Source organism: Cheilinus undulatus, linkage group 24, assembly GCF_018320785.1.
Source record: "Cheilinus undulatus linkage group 24, ASM1832078v1, whole genome shotgun sequence".
Classification (NCBI taxonomy): Eukaryota; Metazoa; Chordata; class Actinopteri; order Labriformes; family Labridae; genus Cheilinus; species Cheilinus undulatus.
In genome coordinates this window covers 12,488,581-12,515,106 of record NC_054888.1, presented here as the reverse complement: position 1 = coordinate 12,515,106, position 26,526 = coordinate 12,488,581, and the positions used below count along the sequence as shown (strand labels likewise).

General features: G+C 39.7%; 1 protein-coding gene across 2 annotated transcripts in view; it reads left to right on the top strand.

Annotated features, from left to right (window-relative positions):
• Positions 1-24,637, top strand: part of zgc:65895 (uncharacterized protein LOC393546 homolog) — a 30,820-nt gene extending 6,183 nt beyond the window's left edge. Inside the window, exons 1-3 of one of the 2 annotated variants that reach the window (XM_041781955.1) lie at positions 19,664-19,952; positions 20,258-20,309; positions 22,884-24,637. In XM_041781955.1, the coding sequence (XP_041637889.1) occupies positions 19,831-19,952; positions 20,258-20,309; positions 22,884-23,150 (441 nt within the window). In that variant the 5' untranslated portion in view covers positions 19,664-19,830 and the 3' untranslated portion in view covers positions 23,151-24,637. Of the gene's footprint in view, positions 1-19,663; positions 19,953-20,257; positions 20,310-22,883 lie in introns of those variants that run through there. The other variant, XM_041781954.1, reaches the window with a different exon arrangement.
• The last annotated feature ends 1,889 nt before the right edge of the window (positions 24,638-26,526 follow it).

The window sequence follows — 26,526 nt, the reverse complement described above, 5'->3', positions numbered from 1 at the left end:
TGTAAACTGTTCTAGAAATGACTGACACATGTTTGCATGGAGTGTAGAGCATAATATCTCTGCAGCAGATGTGTTAACTGGTATTTTGACACATTACAGCTTACAGAAATATTGCACCTTCTGTGATTTGAAAAAGGCAGCACGACAAACAGTGGTTTAATTTAAATTTTGATCAATTGCCCATCTCTCATTATGATTCTGTTGATTGATAATAATGGTTTTAAAACTCAATTACTTATTGATCAATAAACACCCATCTTATTTAGCTGTCTCAGCAACACAGCATGTGGCACAGTAATTGTTTAATCTCATTTTCACAATTGTGAGAAGCTAAAATCATAATTGAAAATAAAACTTGATCAGCTGTCCAGCACTACAACACTGAATGCACCCAAGCTGCACAGTGTAGAGCATTGAACTTTGCCCAACTATGTTGCGTACTTGCTTTTTAATGGAGTCTCTTCGATAAAAAATCTCAGGCTGTGCAATAACGTAATTGCACAAAATTATGCAAATATTTTTGTATAAAGCAGCACTTGTCAGGTGCATGCAAAAAGCCCTTTTAGTTTACAGTAATGCCACTATTTCAAATAAAGAAAAATGTCTATTTTTGGAAAATATTATTTCGACAGCAGTACTGTAAAAACTTAAGGGTTTGTAATTTTTAAATGCTACTTTATAGTTGGATATTTTTAGTTGAGAAATACACACTTCAAAACTACCATTATTCTCTGCATTTTCATTGATAAACAAGCAAGTAGATTCATGATTCCATTTATGGGTTATATCATAATTGCAATATTGTCCAGTATCATCACAGTTACACATTATTACCAAACCTTGCAGTACTACATTGAGGAAGAAAAGCTGTTTAGTTAGTGGCAACACACATGAGCTTCATGCAATGCATTTTGGGAACATGCAGCAGCAAAAGGCCAGAAGGAGTGGCCATGTTTCACAGCTGATCACCCTCAGTATGTGAAATTCATCAGTGAAGCAGAAACGTTGGTTCCCTATCAAGAAAATATACCAAATGTGTCAATTTTATAGCAAAAACTCCTCAATTTTAAAAACAGAGTTTATAATGAAGGTGAGCACAGCAGGACACTGTCACTGATGCATTCAGTGGGGGGCCTGAGCAACAAAGCTCATCTTTGTTTGATTATGATAAACAGCTGTATGCCAAAAGGGGAACACAAAATCCTGGATGTCCTCCATTGAGGCCCTTTGTTTACTCAGTCCCATCCTTTATCTTCGCTGACTTTATTGGCAGGCTACTCTGTCGCCTTCAATGATGTCATGCTATTGGCGTGGTTATCAACATCTGGCTAACATCACCACCACCAAGAAAGTAAACTCTTTGCTGTGGAAATGCTAGCGTTATCAGGGTAACAAATCATACCAGAATGTATTGAACCAAACTAGATTTCTTGGTGAAAATTAATGCAAATGTGTTATTCTTCTCTCTGAAGCTTGCTTCGGTAATGTGCCCTTACACTAAAATAGGTCCTTATGAATACAAACGTGCATAAGTGTTGAATAAATCAAGTTTCATTGCTTTATCTTGGAATAAGTCACCATTGCAAAAAAATAATAACTCAACACATTTTAACACAAAGTTTTAAACATGTTTCCCTTTCAGAAGTGTTGAAAATACATCATTCTAATATGTTTATGAGCTGACACAGTGGAAGCACATATTTCACACCCAACTTCATGTCAAAGCTGAAGTGTCATAGAGAACTTTATGGAGCAATTTATCAGCATGTCGTCATCCTCTGGAGCAGTAAACATTGGAGGTGCAGCCTCCAGTGAATATTCGCCTGTAAAGCTTGCACAAGCCATTTCTCTTTATTTTGGTGAACGCCTTTTTTAAATGTGAAGGTTTTTTTCAGTGTTTTACTGCCTTTTAAATGGAATAAACGGGTTTTGTGGTTTAAAGATATTGAGCAGTCATAAGTTTATAGTTTGAATTAGAAAAGATTGGTTCTAAAAAATATCCCAAAGATGCAGCAGGCCAGCTTTCTGTTTATGCTGGTTTAAAACTGGATTCCTTCCATGTGTATGAAGCTCATCATGTTTTTCAAAGCTTCAGCAGTTGTTTCATGACTTTGAGGCATCAGGCCTTTTTTAAACCCATGATCAGTCACAGATTAGAGCTTAAGCGTTCTCTCTGCGCTGACCTTTTTGTAATTTCAAGGCAGTGCAAGTGATTTTGCCTTCAGCTTATCAGTCTTTTTTGAAGCTTTCTTCTTTTATATCATGAGCTTAAGCCATTAAGTTCTTACATTAGCGTTTAGTCAAAGATTTGGCTTCTTTAAACTCTCTTTGAATATGTGTGCTGTCAGTTTGTGCCTGTAAGCTGTTCTGTGGGGATGATAAGCCAGCCTGTCAAGCACAGCGCTCCCTCGGTTTTCACCCGTCATAATTCATGACTTTATATTGACACAGCGCTTTTAAAAACTGAGATTTTTACGAGGCAGAGGATGTTTCTTAAAGGGAATGTGGACAAAGGCTTTAAGCTGCTGTCAGAAATTAGTCAGTATTTGTTTAAGGATTTATGATTTCAGGGTTTTCTTAAAGTGAACATGCAAAGAGAAAATGAACCTGCCTTACTATCAGAGGTGTACCTTGAGTTCATTGAGTCAGTTTATGAACAAAAGTACTGAGTCATTCACAACAGCATACCTCTTTTTAAAACTCTTGCTCCAGTGAACACACCTTAACTTAAGAATGTTTTGTGTTCAACTGTGATGGTCATACAGTCTTAAATGACTCACAACAAAGATGAGAATAAAGTACAACTCCAGTGTACAACTGAGTCATCAATGGAGAAACTAAGCTGTCGATACCACATGCTTTAAACCCTGCGACCTCTGTTTTTAAAGTCTTCGTTGCTGTGAATGAAAGAGTGAGGATTGGTGGTTCAGATGTTGGGAAATTCAGATGTTTTTTGAGTCCTTTTAGTGTCTCATAAAGATTCTTAAGTTATTTTGATGTTAACAGAGAGCTGTCCCACTTTCTCAAATGCACACATACACTGACAGTATTTATATCAATATTGTCTGATTTTTATTAGTATGATAGATTATAAAAATTCTGGTATTTTGACAAACTTTGTACAAATACTTTCCTTTATCTACTGCTGATATAGGGCAATATGTGCAACTGATACAGACCTATATTTACAGATGATACAGAGTGATATTTACATCTGGTATAGGTTGTTATTCACAGCCAATATTGGCCACCTTTCAAGTACATAGGTTGATATATAGAGCTGATAAGAGCCAATGTCCACAGCAGATATAGGTGTATATTTACAGCTGATATAGGTTGATTTTTAAAGTTGATACATGGGGACATTTGCAATAGATACGGATTGATGTCTACAGCCTTTAAAGGGTGATATTTACAGCTGATATCAGCCAATATTTACGTAGATGTCGGCCAGTATTTACAGCCGATATATTAGTTGTTTATATCAGCTGTAATGGATAAATCACTTTTATAAACTATTATCTGCTGATACCGATATATTGCAGATGATGCATTAATGTTTTTTTTCTTATTAAAAGCTTATGATATTACTGCATATTTTCAAATTATGCTCTTTATTTCTTTCTTCTATCTTTTCTTCTAACCAGTTCCCACATATATTTGTCAGAATATATTTGTTTATTTTTAAAAAGTTGACTAAATAGCATCACCATCAAGCAGATATGTTTAATCAGGACAGATCATCACACGGACTCCTTTCATCTTTCTCCCTACAGCATGTTCTTCATGTCTCTTGCCTCTTAAACATGAAGCTCTATAACCTCAATATGATACATCGTCAGATCCTGAACTCTGACCAGACTCAATAGCCATAAGCCGTTCTAGCATGTCCCTCTTTTTTTTTCTTCTACTTTTTTCTCCTTTTTTATCTAATCTAGATACACTAAGCTTTCTTAACCCTGCACAAAGTCCATATTTTCCTCAAAGAAAGGGTCTGTAAACAATCTCAGTAACTCTGTCAGACACAGTTCTAATTCTGTCTTGTGTAAGCCACGCTATATCGATCAAAAAACTAACAAAGCTTCTCTCTAAGGGGAAAAACAGGGCCCCAAGTGATTTAGCATCTGTAGTTCAAGTGGACATGTGTCTTTGAATTATGTCCAGTACAAATATCCCCTCTCTTTTCACTGTTTTTTAAACTCTCCACCCATGTTGTCCCTTAATCAGTCGTACATCTCTAGTTATTTGTTTAGTGTATTCCTTATAAAGTAAAAGAAAAACCTAAATGCTCTGAGCCCTTTCTGCAGGCAGGTCTGCTGCTGCGTCTTTATCTGACAGCAGCCTGATACTCATCAAAGTAAACCCCAGGTGCTTATCTTCGACAAGAAACAGATGTGCTTCTGTTCTGTGGGAACTCTCTGCCTCGCATGTTCTGTTTCAGGAGTACGTCATGCATGCAGTATGCAGTATTTCAAAGTTCACCGGCAAGGTTTGCACTTTATTGCTGCTGCTTGGTGCTTCTTGTAGTGCCGCTTTCTTTCCGTGCTTTCTTGTGCGGCATCTCCTGGATGTCAGCAACAATTAACACCTGCTGCTAGTGAACTCATTTATGTGTTAACGAGATGTGACATTAAAATCGCGCTTCAGTAGAGGCATTACATTCACTGTCATTCGCTTTCCTCCCTGTGCTGTGGCGTTATTTCTCCACAAGGTGGCAGTATTGGCTCATGAATGCTCCGTCCTGGTCAGCTTGTCTTTATATAACTGTGACGTGCTTTGAGAATCAGTGACCTAAAATGTGCCTCGCAGCAAAGTGGAAATGTCCTTCCAGCACGCAATGTTTCAATCTCAAACAAATGTAAGAAATGGCCTTTAATAAGATCGTTTTCTGGCTGCAGAAAAGCTCAGTGGGACTCGTATTGACATTATATTTCCTTTCACAGGGTTTGTAGCACAGCAGGTGTGCTTATTTTTAGGGATGGAGTTTATTTCGGCCTGTCTGGATGACTGATAAATGAGTCAGACTGTTTGCTTATTCTGGAGGCCTTTTTATTTATACTATTGCAAGGGATTTTGTACTACATGATCTCTCTGCTGTCACATATCAGGCGTTTAAACAGTTTCCTGCTGTACTGCTCTTGTTTAAATAGACTTGGGTTTAATTAATGGGACCAAAAGAAGCTATGGCAAGGTGAAGATCTAGATTGCAACCTTTGTTTTCTGATACATCTGTGGCACTTATGCGTCAGTGTTGATTTGCAATTACACATATGACTTTATTGCCAATCAGATTTTTTTGGGCGGGAAATGTGAGGAGACAGAGCCAGGGGGGAATACACACCTCGCAGTGGCGCCAAAACAATGCACTTATGAATTAACTTTACCTGCAGCAGTAAAATGAAATGCTGATACAGATGATCAACCAAAGTGTGAATATTAGCCCCGATAATAAGCCCCTACCTTCACCCCTGTATAAGATAAGCATTAAAGATAATGGATGAATTATTGGATAAAATAATATGAGTGAACACAGGTAGTTAATCTAAATAAATGTAGTGAGTTTTTCTTGGCTTATACATGGGCATTTAACAGGAATCTGACAGTTGTCATTGATTTTAATGAATGAAAAACACCTTTTTAGTACAGTACTATTTTTCCAGTATTGTAAAATTAATAGGAAGTGCGATGCTTTAACAGATACTAAGCTGTAGTTGTGTGCAACATTATCTCTCTTGAACCCAATAAAAATCACGTTTTTTTCCTCTGGAAATGATCAACCATACTTCTGAGGATAGCTGACAGCTAGCTTGACTGCAAGAAAATGATGCAAGGGTGATTAAAAAGTACACATGCTGAGAGAGAAAGCATTGCTTGTTTGAAAAAGGGATGTAGGATAGTGGATTTTTGCCAGTTCACATGTCCTCTAACAGTATTGGTTTCAGAAACTGACATAAAACAAGACAAATAACATTAATTCTTCCATAAATAATCGCTATATCCTTTTCTAATATAGATATTAAGTGATAAAAAACTGGAAGTCATCACTTTTTTATGACATATGCATTATGTTTAAAATATATTCCCAACAGTAAGAGTACAACCAAGCTTTATCTTTCTTTTAGGAGCTACAAAACTTATCCAGCTAAAACTTTACAATTGAATTTAATAGTTAAAATCAAATGTTTGCAGGATAGTTCCTTGAGGCAATCCTAAGAAAAATGCTTTAAGTAGCATAAAAAACACTTTCTTCTCAAGGGCAAAGTTGAACTAGCTTCATCTTCAGGCCTTTTAAGTTTAAAAGTCCCTCTGAAGTTTAAGGAATGAGGATGGGAAAACAGAAACTTTAGGTGAGGTCGATCTGTTGCTGTTGCTTAAAAGTTCATAAATGTATTCATACATTCTGTTGATATTGCAGTTGCTATAAATATTGCCAGAAATGTTCATATCTTCCACTACTCATGTGCTGATAGTATCCAACATGAAATACCTTTTTTATTATGATAAATTCACACCTTTGCAATGTTTTTACAGTTAAAAACTCATGTTATGATACCAATCAAATTGCAAATTACTGTGAAGTCTGTTAGGAATGCTATGCCTGAAATTATAAAGAGGGATCAAGTTTTACTAGTGATATGATTTATCAATAAATTAACCGAAAAATCAATCTGATCCACTATATTTACTTTTTAAAGATTAATATCTGAAGAAATTAATGCCTTTATTCAGACAGGACAGGACAGTAAACACAGCCAGAAACCAGGGAGAGAGAGTGGGGAATGGATTAACAATTAAAGTATTCATGAATGTGCTTCTTTTATACTGTTAAAGCCTTATATATCAAACACCCTGATCAGAAGCATTGATTCTGCAGCTTTTCTTATCTTTATTCCCATTGATAATTAGATGGATTTGTTCAATTTTAGATCAATAAAGGTACTTATAAATCAATTTGAACCCATTATCTTTGACTTTCTAAGAAATTAGGAACATCTTTTTAGAATCTTCTCATCAGTTAAACCAATTAATGACCAGTTACTGATAACGAATATCATCTTAGCTTTGCGTCTGACTTCATTACTTCCTCATTATATCTTAAGACACCATCTTGTTTGAGTCAAAGGGCTCTGCAAAGTCTACTTGTGATTTTAATTCATCCAGATCAGAATGTCATCCCCTCTCTGCCAGATTTAGGAGGCATGGGTGGTGGTGGGGGGCGGGGGATGAGTGTTGGTGGGGTTTAAAGGGGGTGCTGCCGCTGCTGCAAAGCCAAGCAGACGGGTGTCACGTTTGCTCGCCTTGTGCCTCCACACAGAGCCGCAGATTCTTGAAGAGAGTCGCAGGCCACGCTGGATGTAATATGTGTCCTTGCATGTCTGTCGACTCGTGTGTTTATGAGCGTGTCGTGGTGGTGTGTACATGAATGTGGAGCTGTGGGTGTTTACAGGAGAGAAGTTTTAATGGTGCAGAACGTTTCTTTCCCTTCAGGCTGAGGGGGAACATGAGCAGTAGAGAGGACACATTTCTGGTTTTGACTGGTCGTACCACTAACGCTCCTCTGCCACCTGTACTTTTATTTCCCTTTTATATAACATCACCCTCTGGCTTTTCTCACTGAGGTAGAGAAATGTAACACTCCACATCTTATAATTAAATATTCGGTGCCAAAACACTTAAAGGTGTCCAGCTGAGCTCACTGCAGGAGCTGAATACTGTTGAGGTTTTCCTGCTCACTGTAAATGTTTCCTGCAAATGAAATGACGTTAGAGAGTGAGGCTTGGATTTCATTACTACACACTTATTGTTTTAAGTGCTAGAAATGTTAAAGAAGCCACTGTATGTGGGGATTTGTTTTTCACTCTTTCATTTTTGGAAAAATGAAATCAAGCTGTATTTTTAAAATTACGTTTTTGCTTTAAGTAAGCAAGATTCTGTTGTCAGCTAATTTTAATGTTGAAGAAACTGCATTTCTGTTCACTGCTTGGGCAAAGCAATTTATTTTAAAAGGTGTATTTTATACAAAGAGGGAACTGGGAGTGCTGTTGGCAGACTACACTCTAGTCTAGTGGTTCTCAACTGGTGGTTTGGAACCCAAAAGTGATTGTGGAGCTGTTTCTAAAGGGTTGCAAATTGTGCTAAAAAAGGTCTATGATGCATGGGCACATTAAGTGGACATATATCTTGGCACTTCCTTTTGTTCCATGATGATGGATAATTTTTGCTTGTTTTCTTCAGTTTTCAGCCTCTAGATCTCATTTTCTTGAGCTGCTTTTTTCATTATAACAAGCTAATTTCCCCTGAGATTCATGAAACAATACCAAAAATTGCACATTATCACAGAGGAATTGAGTTAAAATGAATGCATCCATGTCCTCTTGGGGCCAATAATGTGCTTTAACAAGTTTATTTACTTTATTCCATCTAAGGTCCAAACTGCAGCATTTTTATTAAATACACTTGACTGGTTGAAGATCTCAGGGAAATTTTGGACATGATTTCTTATTAAGGAGGTTGAGGTCGGTCATGAGAATAGAGCACTTGAGAACCACTACACTGGAGTTTTTAACCCCAATTTTAGGCCAGATTACCTGATATGAAGCTCAGCTAACCAGTCAGTTGTCCAAATATTCCTCAAGTGTTTATTTAAGATTGTTTTACAGCAGTGGTTCCCAACCTAAAGGGGGCACCAAAGATTTCTGGGGGAGTACAGGACCCTGTCTGCTCTAATGTTGTCAAAATTAAATGTACATATATTAAGATGAAAAAATTAAGTGGATCCATTCTTTTGGGACAAAAGTAGATATTTGGGGGGTTGGGGGGGTAGTTTAAATATATAATATAATTTAAAAAGTTGCAAATTTACAGGACAAAAACCCTCAGTATATATGAGTTTAAAAAGTTGTACATTTTGACATTAGAAACTCAAAAATCGAAGTTTTTTTAAATCATAAATTTACAACATTTGAAAGTCAAAATTTGACAAGAAACCAAACTGAACACAGTGGTCAGATTTTCAAGTTTCCACCTTTTTAATCCCTGAAGAGAGAGACAGGAAATATCACCTCCATTTTCTAACATTTATGACTCGTCTTTGAGAATGTTGTTTTATTTTTTTTGACATTTTTGTCAGCATTTTTAAACATCTGTCAGTCTAGAAACCTCACAAGCAGATTGAAATGCTTTATTATTATTTCCTCTATTATAGTGGGAACAATGAGTTTGCATTTATACGACTGATGTAGGGTTGCACTGTGGAAAGGAATAACTGCCAATCATCCTCCACCTTCAGTCTTGCCTTGTTTTTGCTTCTTTTTTTTTTTTTTCATTGATCAATGCAGTAAACCCATGCTTCCTTGGTGTTTAACAGTGCTAAATGTTTCACTTGCCTTTTTTTCTGTCATCACAGTCCCTTTCGTGACATCTGAGTTTGCACAGCCTTATGCTGTCATTAGCCAGCACCTTTTTGCCTAAATTTAAAGCGGATGTGGTCATACTTCCTTTTTTCTACTCCTTGTTTTCTGGTTACTAAAAAAACGATGTAGTTTGACCCACACGCTGCAGACGTTTGCTGTCTCTGCAGCTGTCACAGGCAATGGACCTTAAATTTGGCATCAGATTTGTCTACCTCTTGTGGTACTTAATGGGTCTATTTTCCCTACTACTAGAGCAGTTGGCAAAATGTTGGAAAGGGTTAACTTTCCATGGATTTAAGAGGAAAAAATAGAAATACATCTAAGGGATAGTGGGAATATGTTGACTGTTATGTGAATGTCTATGTGTCAGAGGTGAAAATCGACGAATACCCTCACCTCAGGTGTTTTTTGTTTGTTTTGTCTCTTTTGAGGTAAAAAATCAAAGTCCCTCACTGTTATGTGACCGCTCTACTACCTATCTTTGAACAACATTTAGCCCTTGATAGTGACACTTCTCGGTAAAGAGCCTTCTTCACAGTAAAAGAAAGAATAATAATCCTGCCTGGAGCCACATGAGTATGTTTTTAGTGTCAGAGCTTCGACTCGTCCCACTGTTTAAAAACACTCGCCTCGCAGCGTGAAGTCCATCCACCACCGAGACCCTCGAGCAAAGTTTCTCAGACACCGCTGAGAAGATCCTCACTGTAAACGCGAGCCCTCAAACGGCGCATTCATCCACGTGATAGGAGCTCGACAACACAACTTCCTGTGATGCTTTTGACGTCGTCAGGTTGTGTAACATCGGATTGTATAACGTTATTTTGGATTAAAGTTGCAGGAGTCCCAATTTTTGTGTTGAATGTGTCACACGGGGCCGGAAATTATTCATGTGTGCAGATACAACACTTTTAGAACCACAAAAATGCTTATGTAAAGTATTTCGGGCTGTTAGTGGGGTTTCTAGACAGAAGTTTCAGAAGGAGGAGATGAGCTAGCTGAAATAGTTTATGCCAGATTGTGTGTAATCCTTTAAATCTCTGGTATTTATGCCAAATCAGGCATGCTGTCTTTGCATTTCTTTGCTTTTGGATTTGTTTTCATCTATTTTTGTGCCTATTTTTACATGAAAGTGCAAATTATAAGTATTGAATTTGGCGAGCAACTATTGGTTTTTAGTAATTTTCACTTGGAAAGACTTGTGTGTTGATTGAATAATTCAGTTTTTCTATAAAAAGTTAAAGGAGCTGGGAGACATAAAAAATTTTTATCTGCTGCCTTGATTTGGGATATTTTGAGTAAATACAGTTCAGTATTGAATCAGAGTATTCCTAGCAGTGGGCCCATTTGTCAGTTGGTTTTTGATCACTTAAACGCCTCATATTCGTTGTTAAATCTCAGAGCAGATACCTCCTTCTGTTATTTTTACCTCTGTTAAAAATGTGTCCACCCCTCCCAGCATGGAATGTGTCAGAGCGCTGAAAGTTGATACCCCGTCCATCAGCAGAACGAGACCTGTCTGCGGTGTCACTGAACTGGCTGAGATGCTACCTACCCACCACTCGGCCTCCTTACATCCCCGTCTCCCTCCTCTGGCTCCTCTATGGCCCATATGGCGGAGGAGGCTGGTTATGTAAGGCGTTGCGTGCATGGCAGAGACCGAATCACTTACGCACCGATGAGCTGCGGCCCCGGAGCTGTGTGATGCCATGAGAGCTGAGTTTTGGGGCGTTGGTGTTCTTTGTTTTTGTCTGTGTTTGGGCAAAGATGCAAGGGGATTATCGCTCGCTTACAGACGAGATGACAGTTGTGTTTTATTGCCACCTTGGTGCAGCAGTTCTGCCTTGTAAAATGGGGGAATAATTGGATGCTGCAGGTGCAAATTTGATTGTATAACTGTCATTTTTGTTCCTTCCTCATAAATTCCTTTCCTTCTTCCTCATTTTTCCCTTTTGATTTCTAAATTCAGCTCATGAAACACTTCCTCTGCATAAGTGAAGTGTCTCTTTGAGCGTGTGCAGTGCGGTTGATCTTGCTGTCGGCCTTGGTACTCCGTGTAAATGCCAGTTCAAAGCCCTCAAAACCGGATTCTGCCAGTTTGCAAACAGCCCCACATACACATACCGGCTGATGCACACAAACACGACCAGCACGGGCACACGCAAGCTCATTTCTCCCAACTGCTCCAGGACAAGTGATGCAGAAGGAGGCAGAGCTTCTCCCAAACCAAATAAAAAACAGACATGGAAACAAATAGAGGCCAGTAATTCACTGCTGACATGATCTAATAAACTTTTAGGGATGTTTTGATTTCAAATGAGCTGAAATCTCTCCCTCGGCTGCAGATTTGGATCCGTCTCAGGACCACACACTGCAGGCCGAGTGTCTGAATGGCTTCCTGAACCGGGCCCAGCTCTGCCTTCAGTCAAGCTGCACAATAAAGTGAGGCGGAAAACGTTACTTACACTCAGCTGGGTGCTTTTGTGAGACAGGGAATGTGCATGAAAGGAGGCTTGTGTTTGAAGGAGGGTGTTTACAGCAAGAAGGCATTAAGTGCTATTGATTTTACACTTTTACTGAGCCTCTCTGAGATATCGCCTCCTCTGCTTGGAGCTACATGTCACTGTTGTTACTGTCTTACATGCTTTAACCATGCATATTTGTTTCTGAGTCTTTTTTCAAATAATTGATAGGAACCAAAACCTTAAAAAATAGTTCTATTTCATTAGACAGGTGCATTGTAAAAGAATAAATCCATCAAGAATTGTGTGCATACTTACGCACAATACTTAAATTGCACTAAAACAATAGCAATGTTTTTGTCAACTTTAAACAGCCTGCAGGACTTAACCTGTTGTTTTTGATCATGGAAAACAAAAAAACTTCTCATATTGAGTGCTCATAATCTCTATTGTTTGTGGTAACATCATCATTGATTGGACTCAAGTGTAGCTCAGTTTGCAAAGCAGGCATCCATATACAGAGGCTAATGTCATCAATGCACTGGTTGCAGGTTTGAATCCCAATCCTGGTGTTCTTTGTTGCATGTTTTTCTCCATTCAGTTGCACCATATTTCCTCTCTTTAGCTGTCGTATTAAATGAAAGCAAAAAAACAACAACAAATCTTTAAAGAATAAAATTGTTGTTCACATTAATTGCAATGTAATAAAGGGCATTATTATTTTTAAAAGGCATGCTTTATTGTCTCTCTCAGCACACTGTAGTTTAGCCACTGCAGCATCTTCCTGCGGCCACAGTGATGTGAAATAAGTCTGCCAATTCTCCTGAATGTGTCATTTCACATAAAAGATCTCACTGGACAAACAAAAAGTCATTTGCAGCTTGTGAACTCGAATATTTATTTATTTATTTTTTTACTGTTTCCTTATTTCCATTTCAATCCATAACAAGTTCTTTTTACAGTAGTTAATGTCATAACTTATGATTTACCTAAATCTCTCATTTCGCTCCTCTGATAAAAGCAGGTCTTTATCCAAGCAGGAGGTCAGTTGCTCTTAATACCCAGAGAAGTGACTTTTTCTATGGAATACATTTTTAGTTTCCCCCATCACAAGGGATAAAAAGGACCTCATAAGTTAATCAGCCTTGTTTTTGAACTGGAATTAACTAAAACTAAAGTTCAAAAGAAATTATCTAAAATTTCAGTGAAAATTCTTGAACATATGTGTAAAGCATCCCATAAAAAGTACCCTAGAATTTCTTCAGAAAGTCCCCAGAAACTCAGTGAAACTTTATCATCAAGCCTTAACATTCCCATAAAAAATGTCCATGTAAATTCCTCAAAGTTTTCAAAGTCGACAAATTCCAAAGCAAATCTCCACTAAAATGTCAATGTGATTTCCCAGATATTTAGATAATACATTACCAAAAATCCATGATGATAGAAAGAACCACACATCCAAACAAATTCTCTAAAATCAAATTCCCCAAAAATGCAAATAACTTCCCCAAATTTCCACTGAAAAGTCCAGAAATTTCCCCAAACAACTTCACCGAAGTCCAATGAAAATGTAAACAAAAAAAAATCAAAGCACATTTCCCCAACACTACTAATGAAACTCTCCAGAATATAAAAAACCCCTGCATTCCCTAAATTCTCAAGTTAATAGTCGGAAATTCCCAAACAAATTTCCTGAAATATCCAAACAGCAAATTCTCCCAACATTTAAAGCAAATTACTTCAACTTTGATGGACATTTCAGACAACTAACTCAGAAATTCTAAGAGCAGAAATGATGACTATTATTACTGTTATAGGGACGCCAAAATGTAACGTCCTCTTATGAACATGCAGGTTCTGAGGAGGTTAAGACAGAAAAATCTGAGATGAAACAAAAACAGGTTTAATGAAATAATTTCCAAATCAACTGAGATATGAAAATATCTTTGCAAATGTGTACATTAGTGCAAGTCAACAAAGGCTAAGCATGCATTTAAGCCATTTTATTAGAGTTACAGGGCAGTTGATGGAGTAAGGAGCTGGGAAGCGAGTGTAGGGGGACACTGTGGAAAAGGAGCCACAGATTGAATATGAGCACAGGTTGCCCGCTTGGTTCACTGACTCTGTACATGGGACGTGACCCCATTTTGGAGTTTTGCAAACACCACAAAGTTGAACATGAATCATGCCATATGCAAGCAATGCAAAAGCAAGATAAACTACAGCAGAAAAACAGCAAGTCAGCATCCTTGTATCAAGTTTCTATCAGCTGCAACTTTCCCTTTTCTTCTGACCAGGCTTAGAAGGTGCTTTTCTATAGAAGACTTGCAGCCATGCAGTTTATTTAAAAAGGCTTCAAGCACCTGCTTAGCTCAGCTCAGTTTCATCCCTGATTCTTGGGCTCATTACAAAAACTTTTCTGCCTAAGCAAATACAAGTGGAGTTATAGTCAAGAGAAACTATAATATTATAGTTCTATCCAAAAAACAAAGCAAGAGACAACAGATGGGACTTATTTAAGTCTAAAGAGTAAGGAACATTGTGTTTGCTCTTGATAATAGCTCTGGGATTATTTATAGAATATTCTTATTTACTTTATTTCTGTGTTTTTAAGTTCTATTTTCCTTTAGTTTGAGCTGTTGTTGTATCCCTCCATAAAAAGCAGCTGTTGTAGTGAGTTCTGTGTCAGAAATAGTTGAATGTGCATCATGCCATGGCCTCTGATTCATTTTAGATGGTTTCATGGGACTGTGGGAAAAACCCAACCCTTGTATCAAAGTGTATAATTTTTGTATCGTGACAACCCTCCCCGTAAGCCTCCTCTTTATTTGCCCCAGTTTTTTAATCCTGCCTCTAAAGATTGAAAAATACTGCCTGAAGAAGTCCAAACACTTGGACTAGGATGCATTTCTCATCCTGAACGCACCAGAAGATGGGTACTCCGTTTCTTAAATATAGTTACTTCCTTGTTTTGCAGAGAAACTTTATATTTTTAACTACGTGGGCAATGCAAGCACCATCTGTTCTCTGCTTTTTATTCCTCCACAAACGCTGCTTATGTAAGCAACAGGGTGTGGCGAAGATGTGCGAAACATCCTTTGTTTTTCTACCTAGATTTGGTTCAAGAAGGTGGATTTCTGGAAGGCTCAGGAAGGAGTTAAAGAGCTCCACCTGTTAATTGTTTTATATAAAGTTTGGCATGTGAAGCCTATAAAGTCTAATAGCTTTCTGGAGCTTAGAGAAGAGTTTCAGCCAATGAGGAGGGTTTTAATCAGTTAAAATAACTTAAACCTCCTTTACCACACAACAATATAGCTTTAGCATAGTGGTGAGGTAATATATGGGTCACTGCTGTTCACATGCAACGCACAGAGGCTTAGGACAGCCGTGGATACATAATGAATGAAAGCATCTCATCCCTGATGTCACTGTGTGAAAACTGCTCCCTATTGGCCAAGCCGAGCCTGCTGCGCCATCAGTGATTGGCTCAAAGTGGAGCGGTCGGTCTCCACGTCAATGAGCGAGTTTCTAGCCCTTTTGTTCCAAGTGGGCATGCGCACTTTGACCCCAAGCTTCAAAGTACACAATGTACAGATATGAAGTACACAAAGAGATCTATGTAGGACAAACTGTTCAGGAGTCGTTATTGGCACTAATCAATAACCGTTTACTTCATCGTGATTGGACAAAGTGACATTTTTAGAGACTTTTTGTTAGTTTTGAGTCATTTCGGTGCTCAGGGAAGGTTTCTGGGATTAGTGACATGTACATTAAAGGACATAAAAGGAGACATGACCTTGGCCTAATGAGGTTAATAAAATCTCTGCATGCGTCAAATTGAAACCCAACAAAAAAAAACTCGCTCAAACCGCCCTTTGCCCGCCATTTTGTGTACCCCATAAGTGCGCCACATCTTCTACAAAGCCTCCTTCTTCCTTTTGTTGGTAAAAACCTCAAACCTGAGCAGCTAGGATTCAGTTTTGATGCAGTTTTTGCCGTTTTCTGGTTGTAGCATCTATCTTAACGTCTTGTTTTGGTCTTCTTTGTTCAGTCTGTGATGTTGACTGGGTGTTAGCATGGCGGTACACGTGAGCCGTGCTTCACTGGAGAGCCATGCTGGGAGCATGTGCATCCGCTGATGAGGGGCGACAGGACGGATGAAGGCATGCATGGTTCAATGTCCGCATTTCGATGACTTATAAAGGAGTTTTGTGTTTATGTTCTGCGATTTTTACTCTAACAAGGACCAGGGAGGTTTTAAAGACTCCTGTGTCCACCGCCATCACATCTAGGACGAGGAGCAGGAAGGGAGTGGCTTAGAGAGTGCTAACGAGGGTGTGTGGTCGAAAGTAGCTCATCCTATTGGACAGATCACCCTAATCTCTGCTGACAGTTTATATAACAACAGAATGGGGAGGTGACATGACTCCTTATGTGGTGACATCACAGCCCACCCTCCTGTCCTGTCTCCCCCTTCGCCGTGCACCCAATCGCATGAGAAGCCTATATGTGATTCCGGCTTAGAAAGGGGGACAATCAGAAGGACTTAACACACTAACGCGCCCCCGTTCTGCTCCCGTCCCCGTCCTACACGGCTCCGTCCTGGTCTCTTTTGTTGGTCGGGCTCCCCTGATGCATCGCTCTCACCTCTGAGGGGAGCAGGGGGTCAGGACCAAGAGGGCGCGGGTCAGGACGGAGAAGTAGGAGTAGCGTCAGGGGTTTGTTTTAGGGGGGGCTTTAATTGGAGCTGGGTGTGGGGGTCTAGGAGACTTTCCTTTTTTTATACCGGAGTTTGTTTTAGAGCATCAATGAGAGAGAAAGGGCTGGCCGGGTCAGGAGGAGCGCAGGGCAGGGACGCCATGGCGGTAAAGCTGCTCTTCTGGGAGCTGGAGAAACATCTGAAGAGGTAACGATGGCTGTAGTTTTGTCGTGTTGTTGGGGGGTTGCGGTGGCGAAGCCTGGCAACGGTCAAATCTGCCAAAGAAGCCGCTTTGGAGGGTTGCACATGGGTGAACGTCAACTGGGGGTGTCTGTCAATATATCTGTGTGATTGTTGTTGTTGTGCATTGAAGTGGTTGTTTAATGAGTGTTCAAAAATGGCAGGAAACTTTGTAAACATCAAAAAAAAAAGTCTACCTATATCACCTGAGCATGTTCAAACTCCCGCTCTGCTGCCCTGCAGGGTTATAAATGTGTTTGAGAACACAATGTTCTGACTTCTGCACACGCATGTTTGATTACATCTGCCTGTATGTGAGAGTAAAAGTGTCTTCAGCTCATGTTCATTCACTGAAACGTGGTCATGGTTACATCCAAGCCCAAACTAGTTTCTATTTATTTATTCCCCCCTCTAGAAAGCCTCAAAGTCCAATCCCCCAATAGATCCACATGTGCTTCTCTTAGCTCCAGTCTCCCAAGCCCAATAAAACATGACATCTGCTGCAACAAGTCTAAAAACTGTACAAACTGTCGCACCAAGCTCCCAGTCCTAGTGTCACCCTTTAAGCACATAAGGTTCCTGCAGCTGTGCATACATGTGCCTCTGTAAAACCACCCAGTCCCAACATTGTTCCCTCTATTGTACGGCCATAACTGTCAAACACAAAGCAGAAGGTCTCATCTCTGAAGTCTTTAGAGCCCTCTTCCTGATCATGCCACCACTCTGTGAATGTTCCAGCCAGAGACAGATTTAACACAATAAGGTGCTTAAAGCCGCCCAGGTGTCTATAAGAAGCTCCTGACGTGCTTTCAAAGACTAAACGTGTCCGGAGAAGTCAATGAAAAGTGTGAATGAGCAGCAGCTAGTTTAGTTTCACTTTTATTTCTCATGTATATCCTATCTTGACTGTTTTTGTGTTTTCATGGCGATAACTTCAATCCACACCTACACAGCATCAAAACACATCACTACACCTTAATTGATTCAGTGAATAATTGATCTAACGAGCTGAGCAATTAACACCCTATTGATAGATCTAGAAAAATGGATCATCATTCATTATGTAACATGAGTGTCCTTGACAAGGTCGAAGGTGCCTCAATACTTTGGATTGTCTTTTTTTTTTGTCCCATCATTTCTACAGGCTTTACTACCCTTTCTTTGCCCTACAACACACCCAAATCTCAAATGTTTATTTCATCATCAACCTGTTTTAGAAGCCTTAATCAACACATTTTTGCTTCAGATGTTATTCCTGATTTATTTATTATAACACATTATTTCATCTCTGCTTGATACATTTACACTTACTAGTCAATATTTCAATCAATTTTGAGCCTCCTAGTGCTTCAAGGATTTGTCAATTCTTAATAACCTGACTGGCAGAAAATCCGTCAGGTATTGATTACCAATAAATAATTTCAGCAATGAAAAAAGGCTCCAGTTCCACAAGGATTCTGAGCATTTTTGAGAGTCTAAAACATACATTTTTGTTAGATTTTTCTTTTTTTTTAGATATCGTCTCATCCTTACCGAAATGTTTTCCTACACAACTATTGTTATCCTCTATTTTGCCATCGCCATAAAATAAAAATAAACAGCTGCTTGAGGTTAATTATCCCACATTTTTAAGATCATGTTCTTGAAAAGGAAATTGCAGCATCTGAATACATTATTTTGCTCTTTTGTTTGAGTAATTTGTTGACAGCGTCTAAAGCGGGCATCCTGAAGTTTCATTTAACTCACTAGGAATCATCATGGACATTCCCTAAGTTTAAAGGAAGCGATTATATAATACATACATGCATGACAAGTGAAATAAATCAAGTGGCAAACAAGCAGCTGCATCATTCATTGTTTAACTGTTAGAAGTAGTAACATAATATACAAAGATGCCTCTTTTTTCTGTCTGACAGCCCCAAAAGCCCAACAATACACCGTCATTACAAAGCAGCACATCTTCACATTTGGCAGCTTGCTTCATCAACCTCCAACTCCCAATTAACCATGAAAATTGCGGCCCTTTTAATTTCCTCTTTATTGAATTATTGCCTTTGCTCAGGAATCTCACATCCATAAAAATGCTGCCAAACTTGACACCAGTCCCAAACATTTAGTGATAGCAGCAGAATCAGAGGGGTGGTCCTGTTCTGACTGTACAGAACAAAGTGTTCCTCTCACTCGCTCTCAAACTGATCAGAGGCGGACAAAGGAGCTCGCCTCGCTCTGTTTTCTACCATCTGACCCTTTTCTTTTGCTCGCTCCGCTCTTCTTCCACCGTCACTGTAAATAATTATTTACTCTCAAAGGTGACAGCTGGCCAGTGCTGGGGTCAGCTTTTACAGCGGGGTCACTTAGTGGGCAATTGATTATGTTTACTCAAATTACATGGAGCCTTGTTTAGTGTTTGTGACCCCTGGGTGTGTTGGCTTTCGCCGATAGGGGGAGACATAGCAGCATGTAAGTGCTTAAAAGTTTTCCCATCACCTGGAATCATTGTTTGAGCACGAAAAGTGGCACTTTTTATCCAAATAAAAGTCCAAATAAAGTGAAAGAATTATAAATGGTGATGTTAAATGTTTGTTTTTGAAGTTTTAAGGCGATAAAAGCCCGCTTTTGTGTGTTTTTTTCGGCGGGATGTGGGCTTTTATAGAGGACGGTGCAGCAGGTACAGAGATGTAGTATGAATTATTACAGCTAGGAAGCTCTCGTCCAATCAGGAACGTCTCCGCGTCACTAGCTCGCATGCATTATGCTAATAAGCTCCCCTCTCCGCCAATCGCATCGCAGCTGGCACTGCTCCCTGCATGAATTATCCAGAGCAGAAGCCGCGGTCTGCGGAGCTGCAGCCCGCCTGCTTCAGTCTTTTGTGTGCTCTGTCCCGGCTGCGAGCTCCGCGGGCTCCCGGAGAGCAGACCCCAGCGTCCTGCCGCACAATAATGCGCCATTTTTTCTACTTTTCTACCGCTGGATTTCCAGTTTACACAGTCGAACGGGGGGTTTTAATGGACGGGGTAGCATGAATTCCCAGTGTTATACAGTGGCGATGGATCTTGGCGTATGTCAGCTGAGGAATTTCTCGATATCGTTTCTGTCCTCTGTGCTCGGGAAGGAGAGTGCATCAGTCCGGCTTGACAATAGGTAATATCCGACTGAAGATGTATGGGGTTTATGTGTAAAATGCAGCTGTTTAGACAGGAGGAGACGAGCTTGAAATGTTGCCCCATTGATTCTCCGCCATCAAAGTCAAAGCTTAAATCGCGACCTCCATTTGCTTTGTTGCAGACTCTCATTATGTTGTCCTATTTCTCCACCTATATCTCACTTTAATGCGGTTTAATACCCAACAAAAACCATCAGATACACCTGCTGTAATTGGCTCATGTTGCATCTAATTATCTATAAATGTCAACCTATAATAATTGATTTTTCTTTCTGTTTTTCAGCTCTTCTGGTGCAAGTGTGGTGGCCATTGATAACAAGATTGAGCAAGCAATGGTAAGCTTCTTTTAAAATCATCCTTTATGCCTGCAGAGTGTTTGTAAATAGGCCGTCTCATACTCTACATGTACTGTATGTGCTGCCTCCAGTGTTATGTAACCAAAGCATCAACTCCCACTGCAGCATCATTTGCTTTTATTTTGAAAGGGTTTTCATGATATTTGGAAGCCAGATATCAAAAGGGAGCAGAAGAGATGATATTAAGGGATGACTGAATGAATGAAAAGCATGATTTAGCTTTAAAGTTTTATTATAGAATGAGCCACACATGCACAGTTATGATGATATTTCCACATTTGCACCTGCTGGTGTTTGAATTAAAGCAACAGGAGTTCACAGAGATGTCACAATCCGGACAGATGACCTCCGGTTTGTTGCAACCTGATGTGGGCCAGGCTAAGGTTCACACGCTAGTCCCCTCTCTCTCCTTTCCTCATGCATATACATAGTCTCCCTCTCCCTCTCCCTCTCTCTCCTCCCTGTACCGTGTTGCTAGGCAAGCAGCAGCCTCCCCGTGGCTCGGTATAAATAACTCGCCCGGTGATTGGCTCCTCCCACTCCGGTGCAGGAACATTTTGTTCCCTTGCTGCAAACGGGGCAGGCAGGGAGGAGGAGGAGGGCGGGCCCACAGAGGAGGGGATGCTCAGATTATTAAACTGCAAATCCCACTTCAGGCGGCTGGCAGCATCACGAAGAAGCAGTCTCTCTCTGAGTGAGAAAACTCTTTTCTGAGGACTGTATGTTGTGTTTCCAGAGTGACAGCTGGCATGTGCTGGGAAGTGATTTATGATGCAGAATTAGCCCTGGCAGTCTGCTGTGTCACACGTTTTCCCCCCAACAGCACGTCTTTGAGCCGCTCACATGTCCCTGAGTCACTTTTTCCTGCACTTATTTAAAGAAGTCCCCCGTCTCCATTTATAATTTCACACTTAGAATAGATAAAAACAACATTCGAGCTACAGTACATCTCATGAAATAGAAAGAAGTCACCTGAAGATGGGTTGAATGGCTTGAATTAAAGAGAACTGGACATTTATGCTGTCTCTATCAATCAATCCTTTTTCTGCAAACTGCCCTCACATTGAAAACAAAATTGTTAGTTTAACCCAATTTACAGGTGTAAAACTTTAAAGGGGGCCAAATCCTGACCTTTATTATAGGGACTGTTATTTCAAAATATGACATTTATTATTTATTTTTTAGTGTCGGACACTGCACCGTTATAGTCTCATGAATACATTACAAAACATAAAATAAATCCCCAAAGATTTGTTCAAATTGACCTCAATCATAAAAAGAGAATAACAAAAGTAGTTCTTAACTTCCATTTGGCATGAATCAATTCAATGAAATATGCAGCTCTTGAATTCTTAAAAACAGTGTCTTTTTTACTTCAATATACCAAAGAGCAGAGTAAACAGAAAGTGAAAGTTAGTCCAACTTGACACCCTTAAAACTGCCTGGCTTGTTGAAGGAAAGCTCCCTAAACTCCACAATTTGTTTATGATTAAAAAAGGGAAGAAATTAATTCAAATCTTTATATTTGAGAGTCTAACGCCATCAGATAATTACATATTAAACCAACAAAACAAATACATAAACAACACCGGCAAGAAGGATTTAATATTTAACAAGAGCTGAAGGTATTTATCACAGATTTAATGTGGTAATTGTGATTCTACTAGTTGTGTTTTCTGTCAAAATGCACCAAAAAAGTCTGTTTTTACTAAACGTATAGATGTCTAACAGTAGTAGGAAAAAATCTAAGCAAAAGAATAACTGAGTTGAATGTAAAAGGGGCAAAAAAATTGCTGTTATTTTCTTATTGGATTGGTTGATTTAAATGACATTTACAGCACTAGTTGTTGGTTATGTCAAAAAGCAGAGAAAAAAGCCCAGAGGAAGAGGTGACGCCCTGAAATTGCTTGACTAGGGGTGCTGATGGCCTAGCAGTTAGGTCCCGCCCCATGTACGGAGGCTGTAGTCCTTCAAGCAGGTGGTCTGGGTTTAAGTTGACTCTTTACCTGCATGTCATTTTCCCTTCTATCTCTGATCCTGAACACACTCTGTGTCCACTTTACTATTATTTAAGACAAAAAGCCCAAAAATAGATTTTAAAATGCCCTAAGAGTGAAACATAGCAAGAGGGGGCGCTCTGAAATTGCTCGACTAGGGATGCTGATGGCAGACAGTCTGGATTCAAGTTGACTCATTTTAGGATGTCTTTCCCTTCGTCTCTCTCCCTGAATTTACTCTCGCCCCACTTTCTTATCATTTTAAGACTAAGAAGCCCAAAAGTAAATCTTAAAATTTGACTTCCAAACTCCTTCAACCCCCACAATTGGTTTTACAATGATGAAAATAAGAAAAAAAAGCCTTTAAAGTTCAAAATTAAGAGGCTGAAACCAGCAAATATTTGTTGAAGATGACAGATCATCAGATTAGTCACTGGAGTCTGGTTCATAGTCAGTGTTTCATAGTTCTCTCTCATGGATCAGCTGGGGGACCAGAAGGAGAAACATGATGATTCATAAATCTAACAGTCTTTCCATGCTCTCTCTCCGTCCACAGGACCTCGTGAAGAGCCACCTCATGTATGCTGTGCGCGAGGAGGTGGAGGTGCTCAAGGAGCAGATCAAAGAGCTCATCGAGCGCAACTCGCAGCTGGAGCAGGAGAACAACCTGCTCAAGACCCTGGCCAGCCCCGAGCAGATGGCTCAGTTCCAGGCGCAGGTCCAGACCAGCGGCTCCCCGACTGGCAACGCCCAGTCTCAGCTGCCGCCTCCAAGCGGGACCACACAGGCGCTCCCATCCTCACAGAGCTCCGGCACTGCGTAACAATATGGCTGCACAGAGGAGACCCTCCACCATGATGATACGGAGGATGGAAGGAGGAAAAAGAAGAGGAAGAGGAGGAAGGAGTCTTGCCATACTGTGAACTGACTCTTAACATCCAGACCGACTATGCCACCGTCTTCGAGAATCGCACACAACTCAACCGGACGACAAACTTTTCTTTTGTTGCACATTTTTATTTAACTGAAACACTTTGGAGTTGCACCGGAGTGCGTTTGTGTGTTCGCCGCTTTGTCTCCGACTTTTTTCTAACCTGCTTCAGACAATCGTCGTGCTGAAGAGACAAGGAGTTAAAAGCTGACGGGAACTGAAAATTGAGCCTTTCATGGCCTGCTGTTGCTCAAGTTGGAGCTAACGTCCAATCAAAGGTGTCGTCGGTGCTGTCCAATCCCTCGCAGTGTGACCTGTGGAAAGTGTGCCATCGTCTTGTTAATCCCACCTCAACCCAGCACTCTCCATCTCGCACTTTTCGACAATAACACGACAGAGGACGAACTTTACAGTTCTGTACACCCATCTGGAATGGGTGGCTTTTTTGTTTTGCGGGTCTCCAATCCTTAGAATATTCTGGGTTGAGGAAGATGAGGTGTTATAGAAAATTATGAGATATATATTCGCTTCTCCTCGTTGTTCACTTTAAGAACTCTTCTGGTTCACGTCCATTCGCCGTCCCCACCCTGACGCACTCTCCCCCCTTTTCTTCGATTAAACATTTATGCAGGGAATCTTTCTTTTTTATTTAGGGAGGGTTTGTTTTGTCTGTTTTTGCTCTTGATGATGTTATAATGTCCTAGTGATGTGTACAAATATTTGATGAAAGAGCGATTAAGTAGGACATGACTGTTTCTAGGTTTGTACAGATTTCCAATTAAACTCTGCCAAGTGCCTGGTTTCTAACCATAGATACATATATAAGACTTTTTTAGTTCTTTTATTCAATATGTGTGTATATATTTATATATAAATATATATATATCTATGGTTTTGCCAGGTTTTGAACTACCTGTGATGTCATAACTCAGGGTGGGAACAGAAGAGGATTATTGACCTCCCCCACTATGATGCTGTCTCCCCCTGTGGTGACACACGGCTTCGTACTGTACGTGAACTCTCCTCTGCCGTCACTCAACACGCTCGCTCAAATTACCTGGACTCTTTGACCATTTTTGGGATGTGTGTAGTTGTTTTTTTTAATGAATGGATTTTTTTTTTGTTTTTCTTTGTCTTTATTTTGTGTCTTTTTGTACAGCCAAGTGTTTTTTGGAGTTGCTCGTAGTGCAACTGGAGCGCTGAACACAAAAGCAAGACACTTGGCGGATAAAAATTTAAAAGGAAAAAGAAAGAAAAAGGAAAATGCCCAGCACAAGTATGTCAATGTTTTGTGCATGTTCCTAGCCCATCACTAATGTGACGTTACAATTGCACTAGACAGTTGCACCTCAAATAAAAAACGAAAAGAAAAAAATAAACATGGACTCTTCCGTTTTCTTTTCCTCTGGTGAATGTAGTTTTTATCAAGAAAAACAAGATAATATTTGCATTTTAGAAACAAAAACTGAAAAAATTAGCTAAAAAAATGACTTCCAAAACATGAACATAAGCAGAGCTTTGTTCAATCTCCTAGCACCATTTTCTCCCCTTTAATTAACCTTTAAATCCTCCCAGTTGTCCCCCAAATCCCCAGTCTGACTGCCAGTATAGCCGCAGCCTCTGTGCGCATGCGCTCAATCACACCTCCGTTTAAATATTGACGTATAGGTGAGCTCCTATTGGTTCAATACGTACGAGCCCCCCATAAAGCTCGTCATATATGATGAGTCCGCCCACACGCCCCCTCACGTGGACTCTCATGCTGGAAACGAAGGCACGCGGACGGGGGCGCGCATATTTATAGGGCGACGCCATGTGAGGGGGAGAATGGTGGCGGCTGATTAGCAGCGAAATATGAGCGTTTAGCGTCGACAATGTTTAAATTAGGGCGTGTGATGCGTCTGGTAATTACTGTAAGATGTTCTTAAGCTTTTAGGACACAAATAGAAACGTTGATTTAGCTCTGCTGTCATTTTTTCAAACTACAGACGACGGCTTTATGTGAGAGAAACGACATTTAAAAGATATGTAGGGAAAACGTAGGCTATATCCTTTTGTTAGAGGGAAACGAGGATTATTTGAGCTGCGTTATTATTTTACACATATGGTAATAACATTATAGCACACCTACATTTTAATCATGCTGGATGTGTGGTTTCACCTTCATGTATTGTTGGCATTTTTGTCAGGCATTACTACATTTAATCAATATAATCTCTGACTTTTATTTTGAAATTCTAAGGTAGATGCTTAATAAGCCTGCAGATTTTTTTTTTTGAAATATATCAAATGCCAGTTAAACTAAGAATATATGACTGTAAAGACAGATATTCAACTACCATGACAAAGTAAACAAAGGCTTGGGCTACAAGATTAAGCAATCATAAAATAGCATCACAATAAGTTTTGATCATTTAAAAACGTATGTTGGGGGTACTCTTGGTCCTAAAACAGAGTGAAACCACTTCAAAAAGCCGTAAAATATCATCTTATCGAGCAAATTATATGATGTAGATCCATATAGACGTATTGAAACAGTGAATCAGTGGATTACTTTGTCTTAAAATGGCATGAAATTACAAAAAATGTATGCTTTGCAGCATAAGAATGATACTGCACCAAAAGTCAGCATATAAATGTAATGTTTTAAGCTACTTCTGACCTGGAGTCATGTTAAAATGCAGTGATTTTGAGCTGTGATGCTCTTCTAGTAGGCCACAGCTAAGTTTGTTGGCTGTTTAATATTTCACATATGAGTATGTCCTCTAGTTAAATGATGAGGGGCCTCCTAATGACTAAAACATTCAGTAATTAATCATCAAGTGTTCAGTGGATGTTCACTAAATCAACTTTAGGGCAATAAAATGCAATAAAAGCTTTCTTTAAGGCATAAAAACTAGCTTTAAAAGCCTTAAATAGGCTGCAGAGTAGAGAGTCTATTCAAATCTTAAATCAGTGAAATGTATGATGCTCTAAATATCTGTGAATGGACTTAAATGTAGCTAAATGTGCCTCTCCTTGTATTTTACTCCCTTCCTTGAATGAAAATCTGACCCAAGGAGGATAAAGAGATTATACTCCAGGACAAATCTAATTAGTCATGTTCTGTGATCTAATGTGCATTTATATAAAGAGCCTTTACCTGTCCTGATTCGACCCCGCCCACCCCGCTCTCCCTCCTCAGGTCAGTCTGATCCCCCGTCCTGACCTGGCTGCAGCAGGTCGGGGTCGGAGGATCAGACGCGGCTGCTGCATGTCCAGATGGCAC